At 37.1% G+C, this 13,839-nt stretch overlaps 2 protein-coding genes across 2 annotated transcripts; one reads left to right on the top strand and one right to left on the bottom strand.

The window, feature by feature from the left end:
• The first annotated feature begins 9,713 nt into the window (after window positions 1-9,713).
• Window positions 9,714-11,810, top strand: LOC145102900 (calcineurin B-like protein 10). The gene is made up of 9 exons (XM_079040412.1): window positions 9,714-9,964; window positions 10,124-10,298; window positions 10,395-10,477; window positions 10,740-10,799; window positions 10,908-11,016; window positions 11,094-11,146; window positions 11,222-11,302; window positions 11,401-11,513; window positions 11,621-11,810. The coding sequence occupies exons 1-9, from the start codon at window positions 9,935-9,937 to the stop codon at window positions 11,673-11,675; spliced, it is 759 nt and encodes a 252-aa protein (XP_078896538.1). The 5' UTR covers window positions 9,714-9,934; the 3' UTR covers window positions 11,676-11,810.
• Window positions 11,788-13,026, bottom strand: LOC145102901 (uncharacterized). The gene is made up of 2 exons (XM_079040413.1): window positions 12,771-13,026; window positions 11,788-12,254 (listed from the first exon to the last, which is right to left on the bottom strand). Exons 1-2 carry the CDS (start codon window positions 12,907-12,909, stop codon window positions 11,974-11,976), a joined length of 420 nt encoding a protein of 139 aa, XP_078896539.1. The 5' UTR covers window positions 12,910-13,026; the 3' UTR covers window positions 11,788-11,973.
• Between the last annotated feature and the right edge of the window lie 813 nt (window positions 13,027-13,839).

Raw genomic sequence — 13,839 nt, 5'->3', positions numbered from 1 at the left:
TAGTACACTCAAGAATTGTGTGTTAGGAAGTGTTAGCTTGAGTTCTTAGAGTTGCAATCGAGCCGGAAACACCATAAAAAAGGAGTTCACGGTCGTGAACCCATCCTTGGCTGTGAACAACTCCCATATATATGATGTTGGCTCATTTTTCTTCACTTTTTCAACTCTAGCCATGAACACACCCCTTTCTCTCTCAACTATCTTCAACCGTGAACACTTCTAAAGGCTTCCAAAAAGTAAGTATCTCATCCATATTCTTGTTGTCCATTAGAAACACTTGATTCCACCCTAGATTACCACACTTATTTGCAAGATCTTCAAGAGTTCACGACCGTGAACCCTTCATAGGGCCGTGAATCCTTCATAGATGCATGATAGGACCATGAACCCTTCATAAGATCAAGCTTCGGCCGTGAACACATCATGTGTTCTATGGTCATGAACCCTTCTAAGGCTGTGAACACCCTTCAATCAATCATTTGTGATTCTAACACTTCATTGAAAGTGTTTCCTAGTTCCTAAGGTGGTTTCCCCTTACATGTTAGTTGTTATATACACTAATTGTATACATATATGTGTTATTATATGCTTAATAGGATCCGTTTGTGATCGAGACTTCACTTGGCATACTTAGCATCCTATATCAATCTTTCATTCGAATCACTCACTATAGGTGAGTTCATACCCCTACAAATATACTTTTAAATGCTTCTTAAATGCTTTTAGGGGGGATACAAGTAGAACACAATGAAATTGTGTTAACCATTTACATGTGAAAACAACATCCAAAAGGATTTCTTATACTCAAAACTTGTTGAAAACTCTTTTAAAGCTTTTATAAACTTCTTTTATATCAAATCATATTCGTCTATCTATTTACGTATAAGTATGCTTTAATAAAATATTATCCAAATTTATAATCAATAACTAACGTTGTAAAAAGTACTCTGTCAATTATTATCAAAAAGCGGGTATAACGAAAAAATTATCGTTTCACTACTTGGGTTCACCCTTAAATGTATTTAGACAAATACTTCTTATATAGTTTGAGATTTTACAATCGTTGCAATTTTTGTTAAAACTATTTATCCTAGATAATCTTCTATTTAAAAATGTTATTTTATCACTTTTCAATAAGTTTATAACAAGATTTATACAAATATTACATACTCATAATATTTGTCCACATAACACATATATAATAAATAATTATTTATATAACCTGTAACGCATACGCATACGAAGAAAGTTTATCCTATTTGAGGATTTTAATTATTTGATAAAACAAATATTTTTTATTATTATCCCCTTAACATTTAGCCTAACTCTCGGGCGTTACAGTTTTAAGTTGGTAAGCCATGAAGATGGGGCGTGTTGGTCATCACTTTTCGAAAACAAAACCATGATCCATTCTTTCGAATGCCTACTGTTAATCCTTTAAATTATTGCAAGGTCCTAATGGGAGTGTAAGAAAGTTGTTTTCGATCCACAAATGGAAGGCACGATTGGCAAGCTCTTTGAGTCGTTTGAAGAAGAACAAGTATACATGGAGGAGATTTATTGGAGAAAAATTTCACATCGTTACGATCAGAGAAGAAGCCACATTGTGAATGGTGGTATCGTTGCGATTGGTGGCATCATTGTGATCGTATCAGTTGTGTTGATGCGATTGGAACAGTTGCATTGTTGCGATCCAAAGGAACTCATTATCATTGTGATTGGTTAAATATGAATTTGCTTGAAGTGAATGGAAAATGTGTGGTTACTGTTCATATGTTGCAATTATTTTCTCTTTTCATGTTCAAGAACACTGATCATGGGATAACCCTTTTGTACAACACCAGATCTCACGTAAATGTTTATGTCTATTGTTAGTGATTTTCACAAGTGTTAAAATTATTTTTGAACAGGTTTGTGATGAAATATTTGGACAATATTTTGGTATATAGTCGAAGTAAAGCTTAGTATTTTAAACTCTATGGCAATAAGGAGAAATATTCGTTTATGTTCTTGATGTATGTGATTGCGAAGGTCGAAGTGTTGATTGATCAGGTCCAACTTGGAGCAATCAAGTTCTGGACGAGCCCTTGGAGTATAAAAGGTTCAACACAATAAGCAGTCTAATCACTAGTTGTTTAAAGGGTATCATTGTGTGGAGAGAAGACGTTGAAGCGTCTTTGAGGTGCTTAAGGTTGGTAAAGGCAATGTAATGCCGAAGCACTTTCACATCGTTATACATTACTTGTTGCCCTTAATGTTCGATTAGAAATTGAGATTGATGTCATGAGAGTTGCTAAGTCTAAGCAAATGGTTAGTTTAAAGAAAGAAGAATTGATTGATAATGTTAAAACTAATTTTAAGAAAGGATATGATTTGAGATATCTTTCATTTGAAAGAAGAGACCAGCTTAGGAGGATCGTATGGAAGGTTCATATGGAAAAATATTTTTATGAGGTCCTTCCTAAATTAAGGACACTTCCTTTCGAAGGAGGAGGGTATGATGCGAATGCGATAGGCATCCGCTTAATTTCTAAGTCAGGTTTTGAATGCGATGGTTATTGTAAAACCCATAAAAATCGATCCAAATTAAAACATTTTTTCTCATTCAAAAACCATTAAGTTCATACATCTTGTTTTCAAAATAGTTTAAAGAGTATCTCCCAGAACCATATCACATAAATCGTAAAACATGAGGAGCGGTACGATCACACCTTCACCTTGCCACGATCTCCTGAAGTACCTGAAACAATACACTGAACTGTAAGCCCGAAAGCTTAGTGAGTTACCCCCAAAAATACCAACCACACATAAACATACTCATAACATATCACAAGTAGAACAGCCATGCACATCGGGTCTACTGTGTGACTGGTACGCCCGCACCGGGCCTTTAGTCCACTTGGTCCACCCTCCGAGTCTAGCCATGTACATCGATTCTACAGTGTGATTGGTCTGCCCACACCGGGTCTTTAATCCACCTGGTCCACTCTCTGAGTCTACACTATGACTGGTCCGCCCACACCGGGCCTTCAATCGGCCTGGTCCACTCTCCGAGCCTCGGCACGTCTGGTCCGCCCTCTTGGGGCCTTTAGTCTATCTGGACCGCTAGTTGGTCCTTCGGAATATCCGGTCCGTCCTGGGTATGTTGGCCTACAGCACAAAGTATGACCCGTCTCAACCCAACCCCCGTCAAACAACCATGTGCACATAAAACAATTAATCACATAACAAATCCTTAACTAGACAAACAGTCTAACAGATCACATAGCATATCAACATCCTAACCAGGATTCCGACCTAACTGGTCACTAGCATAACATCACTCTATATACCGGGTACCGACCTTAAACAGGTCAATAACATAACATTACCCTAAATACCGGGTACCGACCTTAAACAGGTCACTAACATAACATCATCTTAAATACCAGGATGCAGATCTAGCAAAGCAATAACATAACAAACAATACCCGAATTTCCATCCGATAAAGGGCCGGCCTTGGTGCCGTAGACCCTGTCGATATAATGAGGATAACTCATCTGCAATTGCCGACTGAAGAGATAAGACCAAGCTGCTCCCACCATCAACACAAACTTCACCACAGAACACTACCAAAGAACCAATTCCATAAATACCAGAATTACCAAAATACCCTTGGAAGTCAAACTGGTCAACTCTTGGTCAAAGTCAAAGTCCTCAGTCAAAGTCAACCTTCCTGGTTGATTCTACTCGCTGAGTCAACCCGTCGACTCGCCGAGTTCCCATTCCCATAAAACTCTCATAACACAACTTAACTCGCCGAGTTGTCCCAAGACTCGCTGAGTCCAACGATCTCTGAGTCCCATCATGTCCAGCTCACTGAGTCGGCGACCGACTCACTTAATCCAAGGCTTTAACCAGAGAGGTTGGGGTTCTGCGACCTGACTCGCCGAGTCCAAGGCAATCTTCAACAGACTCGCCGAGTTGTTCTTCCAACTCGCCGAGTCCTTGCACATGTTCATACAACTCGTCGAGTACACCCATGTGACTCGCCGAGTCTCTCCAGTTCTCAATCCATTCAGAGGCTTTTCGAGCCATGCAGGGGCTCCAATCCATAAATCCACCCTTCTACAATCTAACCCTCACATAAAGTTGCAACCTTTACGTGAAACCAAGGAGATATATACCCAAAACACACTAGGGCTTGGGTTTTAGACAAAGGGGCATTACCAACAACTAAATGACGGAAACTTTATGACATTCTAGGCTATCATAAGTCTAGATATGGAGTAGCAACCTCAGATCTAAGCCTCTAACTCGAAATTAGCTCTCAATCATACCAAAAATGCCCCAAATCTCAAATGATAAAAGATCTAGATACAAAAGAGCCCAAGCAACAGATTATTAACTCCAATATATGCTCCAACTGAAGTAGATCCCGGATCTACCCAAGCCCCTTGATGTTAGCCTCTAATTTCTCAAGCTCCTTCCACCAAATTCCTCTTCCAAGTTCCAATCTCCTCAACAATGAAGTCTCACACGAAAATTAGGGTTTCTAGAACTCTCAGGGGGATTAGAAGGATGGGAGAAGGACATAAAGTCCTTTAAATAGGGTGCAACCCTCGGGATTAGGGTTTTCTTTCTTCAGCACCAACTCGTCGAGTCCAAGCCGCCGACTCAGCGAGTTGGCCACTTAAACCGCGACAGACTCCCGCTCCGACTCGGCGAGTAAGCAGACCTACTCGTCGAGTCCCTTTCCTAATTTACACTTTGCACCCTCCAACTTCTTGCTTCCGAACTTGGGATGTTACAGTTAGAGTCCGAAAAGGATGTCGGATGTGAACATGCTGATGAGTGCGAAAGTAGTTTCATATGCGAAAGGATGTCACGTTGAGATTGGAACCCGCTGGATGCGATCGATCGCAATCCTTCACATTCACTAGTGGTTATTCGATGCCAACCTTGGAATGAGAAGCGATGCGAACCAAGGAGTATTATTGGATGCGAACGGCTGGTGGATGCGAAAGCTATTTGGTTGCGATTGCGATTCTCGCAATTGGTCCAAGTGCGATGTGAGTCTCAGAGTGCTATCTGTTGCAAACGCGAGCTACTTCAGATTATGACAGGTTGCGAATCTCGGAACCCATTGGGCTTTTATTGGTTCTGATGAGCTTTTATTAACATGTTCGTTCCAGTGGGTTGGTATAAGCTGTTGGGTGTGAAAGCTACTTCGGACCAATGGTATAATGGATTTGCATGGTTGATTGCGTGGATTTAGAGTCTATATACACTTTGAGTTATTTTTAGCTTTTATTTAATAATGTCCTTTTTATTTAACAGGTTCCTTTTATTTATTAGTTTCCTTATTTTTGTAATAGCTTGTAAGGCTATAAATAACCCTTAGTCGAACCTTTTTGGGATATATGTTTTGCTGAATATTGAAATAAAGAACTTTGTTTCGTTTAAGTTTCTTACCCATCATTTGTCAATTCTAGATTGCGTTTTTCTAGGTTGATTCGAACTCAAATCAATAGGTCTTGATTTGTTTTCATCGATACTCAATCTATAGGTCGATGTTGTTTATCAAATCTATATTTTCTTATGTTCTTGTTGATTAAGTTATATCTGTTCTTGTTTTCTTATGTTATTTTTGAATATTCGTTGCGTTCATAAAATCAGAAAATCTAAAAGGAAGTTAACTGTGACAACCCGAAATTTCCATTCGGTACAACAATATCAAGTCAATAGAAGTTAGAACAGTTGCGGTAAATTTTCAGACTTTTAGTATAAGTTTGAGTATTCAGGATTTACACCGGATGGGATATCAGGAGAGAGGATGCACCACGGTATTGTGCAACTCAATTATTCCAACACTCTATGATATTAGAGTTCAATGCCTGAATAAAATTATTTTATGCCAAAAACCCCAGGAGTATATATAGGATTCTGAGCCATATTTATTCATTTGTTACATTTCCAACTAGAGAAAAGCCGAATTCTCTCTCAAGGATCTTCAGCTTTTCATTACAAATTGTAAGTCCTTCTATCTAAGAGTGATATAAGGCTTGTTATGTGTCTTAGCATCAAGAAATCACAAGGAAACATCTAGATTTAAGAGTTTACGGCCCAAGAAGTTCTTGGACTGTAAACCCTTCTTTCAAGGGCAAAAAGTGCCCTAGTCCCTTCCTCTTGCAATGCAACTAGTTTAGACTTGTACACTAATGTGTTTAGGACTAGAAAACACCCCTAGAACACCAAGAGTAAGGTGTTCACGGCCCAAGGAGTTCTTGGACCGTGAACTCCAAACAAAAGGCCAAAGTGTGCTTTAAACTCTCCTAAAGCCTTGGACACTAGCCTAGATTAGTTCTTAGTTGAATTAGGGACTTGAAATCACCAAAAACACCCTTCCAAGGGAGATTACGGCCGTAATATCCAAGGGGTTTGGTCCCAGGGCCGTGAACTCCTCAAAGGAGTTATAGGATGCCCTAAACTCTTCCAAAGACCTTGCCATTAAGTAGAAATGCTTCTTAGGGTCTTATAGAGCCTCAAACATCAAATGATCATGTAAGTATGAGCTTACGGCCGTAAACTCATGAGTTTACGACCATAAACTCATTTGTTAGTGACATTAGGGCCGTGAACTCCATTAAGGAGTTTTTCTTGAACCCTACACACAATAGCTTTTCCCTACAACACTTAGATGCAATCCCAGAGGCTAATAACACTTGTTAAAGGTGTTTAGCATGTCCTAGGGTGTCTTGACTTTGTTTATTAGTTGTTTATAGACTAATTTGTTACATATATGTGATATTATATGTTAACTAGGATCATAGAGTGTGTTCGAGACTTCACTTGACACCTAGCAGTCCTACATCTTCAGTTCATCCGTACCACTCACTGCAGGTGAGTTCATACCCCTTAATCAATGTGTTAAATGTTTTTAAATGTTTTATGGGGGGGGGATACAAGTAGAATCATGGTAGTTATTATATCAATCACATGTGATTAATAAGCAGCATTCAAATGATTTACTACTCATTCGCTGTTTTACCAAACAGTTTTCTTCACATGATTTTCATAAACGTTTTATATGTTTAAAACTCCTTATTAAATTGTTCATTTTAAATTGTATGTTTCATTTCAAACTCATTTACAATTGTGTTTCAAACAAATGTTTCTTTATACTTAAACTGTTTTATCAAACACATGTTTTCAACCCGTTTTATAGATTGACATCAAGTCGATCTTTTCTTAGATAGTAATCATGTTCAAAGGTTTTACAAAACTTATTTTATGCTTTCATATTATCAATTGCATGTCTACGTATTTATAGTTATATAAGCAATGTTTAAAAGGCTTAGGAAGGCCTGCCCGCCCTATTTCCTTTTCGCGCTTGAGATGTGGTCTGGTGGGATATCGAGTACCCGTCCGAAGGTCATTTAAATATTAGTTATATATCATGTGTACATATATAGTCATAAAGGTTCTTCTAGTTCATTCAATACCCTTGGGTAGCAAGGGTATACATCCATGTTCATACGTACCAGTTACATTACTAGTAAGCTACCATAGGGGTAGTTCAGGAAGATACTAGAACTATTACTAGAACACGATATCATACAATGAGTCAGTTCATTCATGATTCAATACTTGCTAGATAGAGAGAGAACACACATTACAGCTAGTACACACAGTACATTACTACACTATTACATAGATATGTTTACATGATTACATTTACATGAGTACATTTACATGATTACATTTACATGAGTACGTTTACATAGATAATATATGATGAGTTATTATTACATTTTATATGTATAGATTATGTTATATAATCCTCATTCTTATGTTTACCTTCTGATACAATCACATAATCGACGAGATAGATTGGATTTAATATCCTAGTACCAAAGGATACGTTGCGGGATTAACCATTCCTAAAATCTCTGTTAGCTATAGAGGTAAAAGCACATCCACGGATGTCAACGGTTGATACCATTATAGGTATACTTTAAGGGACTAACTATTCCTATACCCAACTGTTAGCAACAGAGGTAAATGTACATCTACAGATGTCTTCAGTTAACACTATTAGTTACCCTAGTACCAAAGGGTAATACTTAGGTTATTTATATTATTACCTTTATCTTGTGACTCATTCACATAATCGATGAGGTGAATTATATTTGAGTATCCTAGTACCAAAGGATACAATTTCTTATAATAATAATAATAATAGTAGCACAGTTAGGTCTTGGTAGAAGGCTACATTCAGAGCAGTTGGGTCTTGGTAGAAGATTCTCTTTTATAATAGTAGGAATCATAGGGATTTCTAGGGTTTTTCAAACATTTGTAGTTGTTCTACAAACATTTTCATGTCTTTCATTTCAAGTTTTACAAATTAAGACACATTAATACTTATGATCTCACCAGCTTTAAAGCTGATACTCTCTTTCAAAGTAATTTGTATCCTCAGGTCAACGATAAACAGGTACCGGTGCAAGGTTTAGAGAAGATGGAGCTCGTTCAAGACTCATCTTTCATTTTGATTTATACTTTAGTGGTTATCATAATTTGACAGAACACACTTGTATTAAAATTATATTATTAATGCAATGGATGATGTTGTTGCTTGTTTACTACTTTTCATTGTTGTGATACTGTACATGACGTCCTCCACCCCAGAACGTTTCCGCCGTTCATGGTTTTGGGGTGTGACATTAACCCCCCCTCCCAAATAATAATATTAATAATAAAATACATGTATCACTTATAAAGAGTAAAAGACCATTTTACCCTCCCCAATCTTAACCCAACTAATCATGGCTCAAAACCTAATATGACCCGAGGCCCAAAAAGATTTATGGGAGTACGTCTCGCGTACCTCTTTACTACACCCTGCGTACTAGGTATGGCAAATCGTGTCGTGTTCGGGTTGGCGTGTCGTGAGTTGGCGGGTTGGCGTGTCAAAATATGTCAACCCAAACACAACCCGTTTAAATATACAGGTCACGGGTTGGCGGGTATGGAAAATAAACGCATATATGACCCACCAACCCATTTATTTAAACGAGTTCACATGTTGGCGGGTTCGTGGGTCTGATTTGGGTTCATGGGTCCGAATTTTACATATTTAAGTCTTAAACATCCAAATGAAAATTAAAAACATTCATAGAAACATGTTACAAACTTAGTCTTATAGCTTACGACTTATGACATTAGACCATTCACCACGAGTCATAATGTCAAAACAGTCAAATGGTCTATGAATAAATGATATATTTTTGTAATACTTATTAAATATTAATACTTGATACATAAATACATTTAAAAATAAAATAATTTTTTTATTAAGAATATAAACGGGTTGACATCGTTTATTTTTTGAGAAACTCATATATGACCCGTTTAATAAACGGGTTGACGGGTTGAAAATTTCAACCCAAACTCATTTATTTCGTGTCGTGTCGCGGGTCGTATCGCGTATCGTATCGAGAATTGTCAGCCCTACTGCGTATTAGGCTTCAACATAAGGAGAACTTGGATGGAACTAGTTACAGTGTTATATATAACATGAAATGGAAAATGAATATAAGGATTAAGGAGCGGTGTGGCACTCTCATTAAAACAAAACGAAAAATAAAAAATTAATATGTAAAACAAAATTAAAAGTTCTTTTGTTTTACATGTATCAATTATATTTTCATTGGCCACAGCGGTCGGTCCACATCATCCTCATTCAGTAATTTCTAGGGCTTTTTTTTTTATGTTACGTGTTGTGATGAATGCGTGTACGAAATCTTGATATTACGAATGCATTTGAACCACAGATCACCAAAAGAAACTTGAAGTATAGAATTTGGATTCGAATTTTGCATATTCATACGAACCTTGATCTCATCATACTACAACATCAAATCTGAGAAGTTTGAGATCTCTCCGGCAACCATGGGAGCGGCGGCGAGCTCGTCTACCTCGGTACTTTTCTTCCTCTTACGAGCATATTTATATATATAAAAATCGTCGCCTTCCATCCGAACTCACTTGCTTTCTATCTGTTTATTTTGTGACTGAGGAGATTATTCATTATCGTATATGTATGAGATTGAAAATGTGAATCTGGATTAGGAGAAATAGAGATCGAGCTCGCTGACTGTGGGGGAAAAAGTATGTGCGGCGTTGATACCGTGTGCGGTGGTACTTGAGATTCTGATCTACGGCTTTGCGTCTTGTTTCGATGATCGACGAAGCTCTCCGGTTAAGCCTGGTCACACTTTTGACGACGTCACTCGTCTCGCTCGTAACTCTCCATGTCTGTTTTCGTATTCCATTTCCTTCCTAATTTTTCTTACTAAATTCTGAATGTTATGATCAGTTTCGGATTTTCTAATACTGGAAATTGTTACAGTTTCGGTTAATGAAGTGGAAGCATTGCGCGAATTGTTCAATCGGTTGAGCAATTCGATCATAACCGATGGGCTCATACACAAGGTATGCTAATTGCTATTTGCTATTCCTATCTCCTTCAGTTATACCTCAAATATCTTCATTCTTCTCACTTGATTTCACCAAATTTCTTCTCAATTACTTCGTCTAAACACCTGATTGCAACATTCCTCAAAAGCATCAAAACCTAAGTATTTTCAATTGTAGGTAGTAATTGAGTTTACATAAAGCTACAGAAATTGCACGATTATGGAGAAGCTCCAACTGGCAATAACACCTTACGTTTTTATTGTTTCTTTACATAAAGGAGGAGCTCCAATTAGCTTTACTCAATTCAGCTGGTGGAGAGAATCTTTTCTTGAACAGGGTAAATTCTTACTTAAACTCACAATTTACTTCACAATTAGACAAAATTGATGACATTTTTTGATTGAAGATTCAATAATCTTTATATCATGTTCTTACTTATATCCAGGTTTTTGATCTATTTGATGAGAAGCAAAATGGTGTTATTGAATTTGAGGAGTTTGTCCATGTCTTAAGCATCTTCCATCCTCATGCCCCAATGGAACAAAAAATTGATTGTAAGTTTTGACAACCTACTTCCACTTCCAGGTGGATCATTTTTTTTTTACCTTTTCTCATGTTTTCCTTTCTGCAGTTGCCTTCAGATTATATGATTTAAGACGAACAGGGTTCATAGAAAGAGAAGAAGTAAGTTATTATTCTCTTTTTCATTTGGAAATCTCTTTTCTAGTCTATACTCATTAACAACTTATGTTTTATCAGGTTAAAGAAATGATTGTTGCCACTTTAAAGGAAACCGGAATGGTTCTTTCAGAAGAAATTCTTGAAGAGATAATCGATAATGCAAGACTTCTCACTTCTCAGAATCAACTACTATTTCTTCTTCTTGTTGTTATTAGATCCACATTCTTTGATTTTGACTTGTGTGCTTTTGTTCTCAGACTTTTGCTGATGCGGATGCTGACATGGATGGAAGAATCAACAAAGATGAGTGGAGAAACTTTGTTATTCGACGACCACAACTCTTGAAGAACATGACTCTTCCATCTTTAAGGTACCATTGTCACTTTTCAGGCCGAGAGGGTATTTCTGTAATTAGTTTGTTTTCGGGGTGTTTTTTTGTGAAAGTTTATGTTGATTTTTTTTTTCTTCATTTGTTAGGGATGTGACAACAGCGTTTCCAAGTTTTATATTCAACACAGGAGTAGATGATTGACAACAAAATGTAATCATTTTTTTTGGATAGTTTTAATACTCATTTTTATGGAGTTTGTGTTTTTGTATCTAAAATTGAACTCAAGTTTTATTTGTTGTTTTAATATGAAAACTAGCACACCATCATTCTTCTTTCCATTGTATTCAATAATATAAATCCATCATGACCTACTTCATGAAGAAAACAACAGTAACAACAATCTGATTTTCACACCTCTATACAAACATTCAACCAAATATGTAAGGGATAAACCAAAATACAACATTACAAAATGTACAATTCCAAGTGTATTATATGTCTACAAGGTGGGGATGGACTTTGAGCGGATGAATTGTTTGAGTATGGCTTTTTCTTCATCGATTCGTTTTTTCTCTTGAGGATCTTTTGTTTTCACTTTTCTTTTCTCTTCCAATATCCACTTAAAGAGCTCTATCTGTTCATCAATGGGGATTGGTTTCACAGGCTTTGGGGCGGCAGGAGGAGGCACGGAGGCGGTTGATATGGCAGTGGATGTAACCGCAGTTGCAGGCGCCTCTCCCTCTGTCTTCTCCTCTTTAGTTGTTCTTGTGAAAAGGTAAGCTATAAAACACAATAAATGACATGAACTAGTTTTTACTTTATTAAGGGGTTGGAATCATTCAGCTTCATAAAAGGTCTACTCAGATTTTGCCATAAAATGCATAAATATCATAAGCGAGAATAATTAACTTGTCATCGACGCCATTGTTGATGCCTTTTTGGATGACATCGACTAAATTTTGAGTCGATCAAACCTTTTATTCTTCTGGTCGAACACACAAAATAAGAACCTAGAGACCCTAATTTTCATTTTGAAACCTAAATCGAAAGAAATCATCGATGCTAATTTCAAACACAAAGTCGAACGCATACCAAAAGCCAAAAGGTACTGACAAATCTAATCTGTAATCGATAGTCGAAAACATACGCAAATAATCAGATTTAGCATCACGAATAGAAAAACCTAAATATGTTTTCTGTTCATTTAAAGAAGATAAAATAGGAGGGAGAACAATTAAACCTGAGATTATTATACGTATGAGTGTAAAGGCATATAAAGGTATTTATGAAGTGTACCTCCGATGGAAAAATTGACAGCGAGAAGAAGAGGCCAGATGAACTTGTAACGCCGGCCGAGCGACTCCTTGGGTGGTTGTGGTGGTGGCGGCTGAATGTTGGAAGAGGAAGAAGCAGAAGTAGCAGATTGAGTAGCCATTGACGACGCCGGTGAAGATGTGGTAGACAGACGTTTCTTCGGTTGAGCTGTTTCTTACATAATACATATGACCACGATCGCTTTTTTATTCTTTTTTCTTCTTGCAGCCGATGACTTTATGACTTTATTGCACCGATAAACTGTATAAACTTTTTTGACAAAACTTCAAAAATGGTCCCTGTGGTTTTCGAAAATATCAAGTTTAGTCCCTAAGTTTAAAAAACTTCACGGATCGTCCCTGTGGTTTCAAAACTTTTAACATTTGGTCCTTCCGGCTAACTCCGTTACAATTTAGCCGTTAAGTCAGGGGCATTTTTGTCATTTCATTACACAGGGACCATTTATGAGGTTTTTAATTACTTTTTTTTAAAAAATAAATAAATATATAATATTTAATATGCAAGGGTCTCTCTCTCTCTCTCTCTCTCTCTCTCTCTCTCTCTCTCTAACACCAAGAACACATACATCCACACTCCAAATTTGTACGATTCTTATAAAACCCACAAACACACACACACACACTCATAAAAGAAACAAACTCATAAATCTAAAAACCATCTTTAGAACTAAAAAAAAAATCAAAACCTAATCTGGAACACCAAAAAAACACAGATGAATTGAAACCTAATTTGGAACCCCCCAAAAAAAACCCCAAATCTTTAGATTCTTTGATTCTTTCGATTCCTTTCATCAACGTATCTCTCAAGAACCCAACAATTTTTTATGTTTTCATTTTGGTAGTTTCTTAAATCACCCAAGTTCCAACAAGTTTCCATCTCTAGGGTTTGGTTTATCAAATCTTGATGACCTCCGATCTGGGTTTCTCTTCAATAGAGCAAGAAACAAATTCCGTAAAGAAGATGAAGGAAAGCTTAATTGCATCGCTAATGAAGTCTCGCGCCTCCCCCCTCCGCCCTCCGTCGTTCAAAG

Source organism: Lactuca serriola, chromosome 4 (genome assembly GCF_051521515.1).
Source record: "Lactuca serriola cultivar US96UC23 chromosome 4, Lser_US96UC23_V15, whole genome shotgun sequence".
NCBI classification, from domain to species: domain Eukaryota; kingdom Viridiplantae; phylum Streptophyta; class Magnoliopsida; order Asterales; family Asteraceae; genus Lactuca; species Lactuca serriola.
Note: the sequence above shows the minus strand (reverse complement) of the source record. Positions and strands in the feature narration are given on the sequence as shown.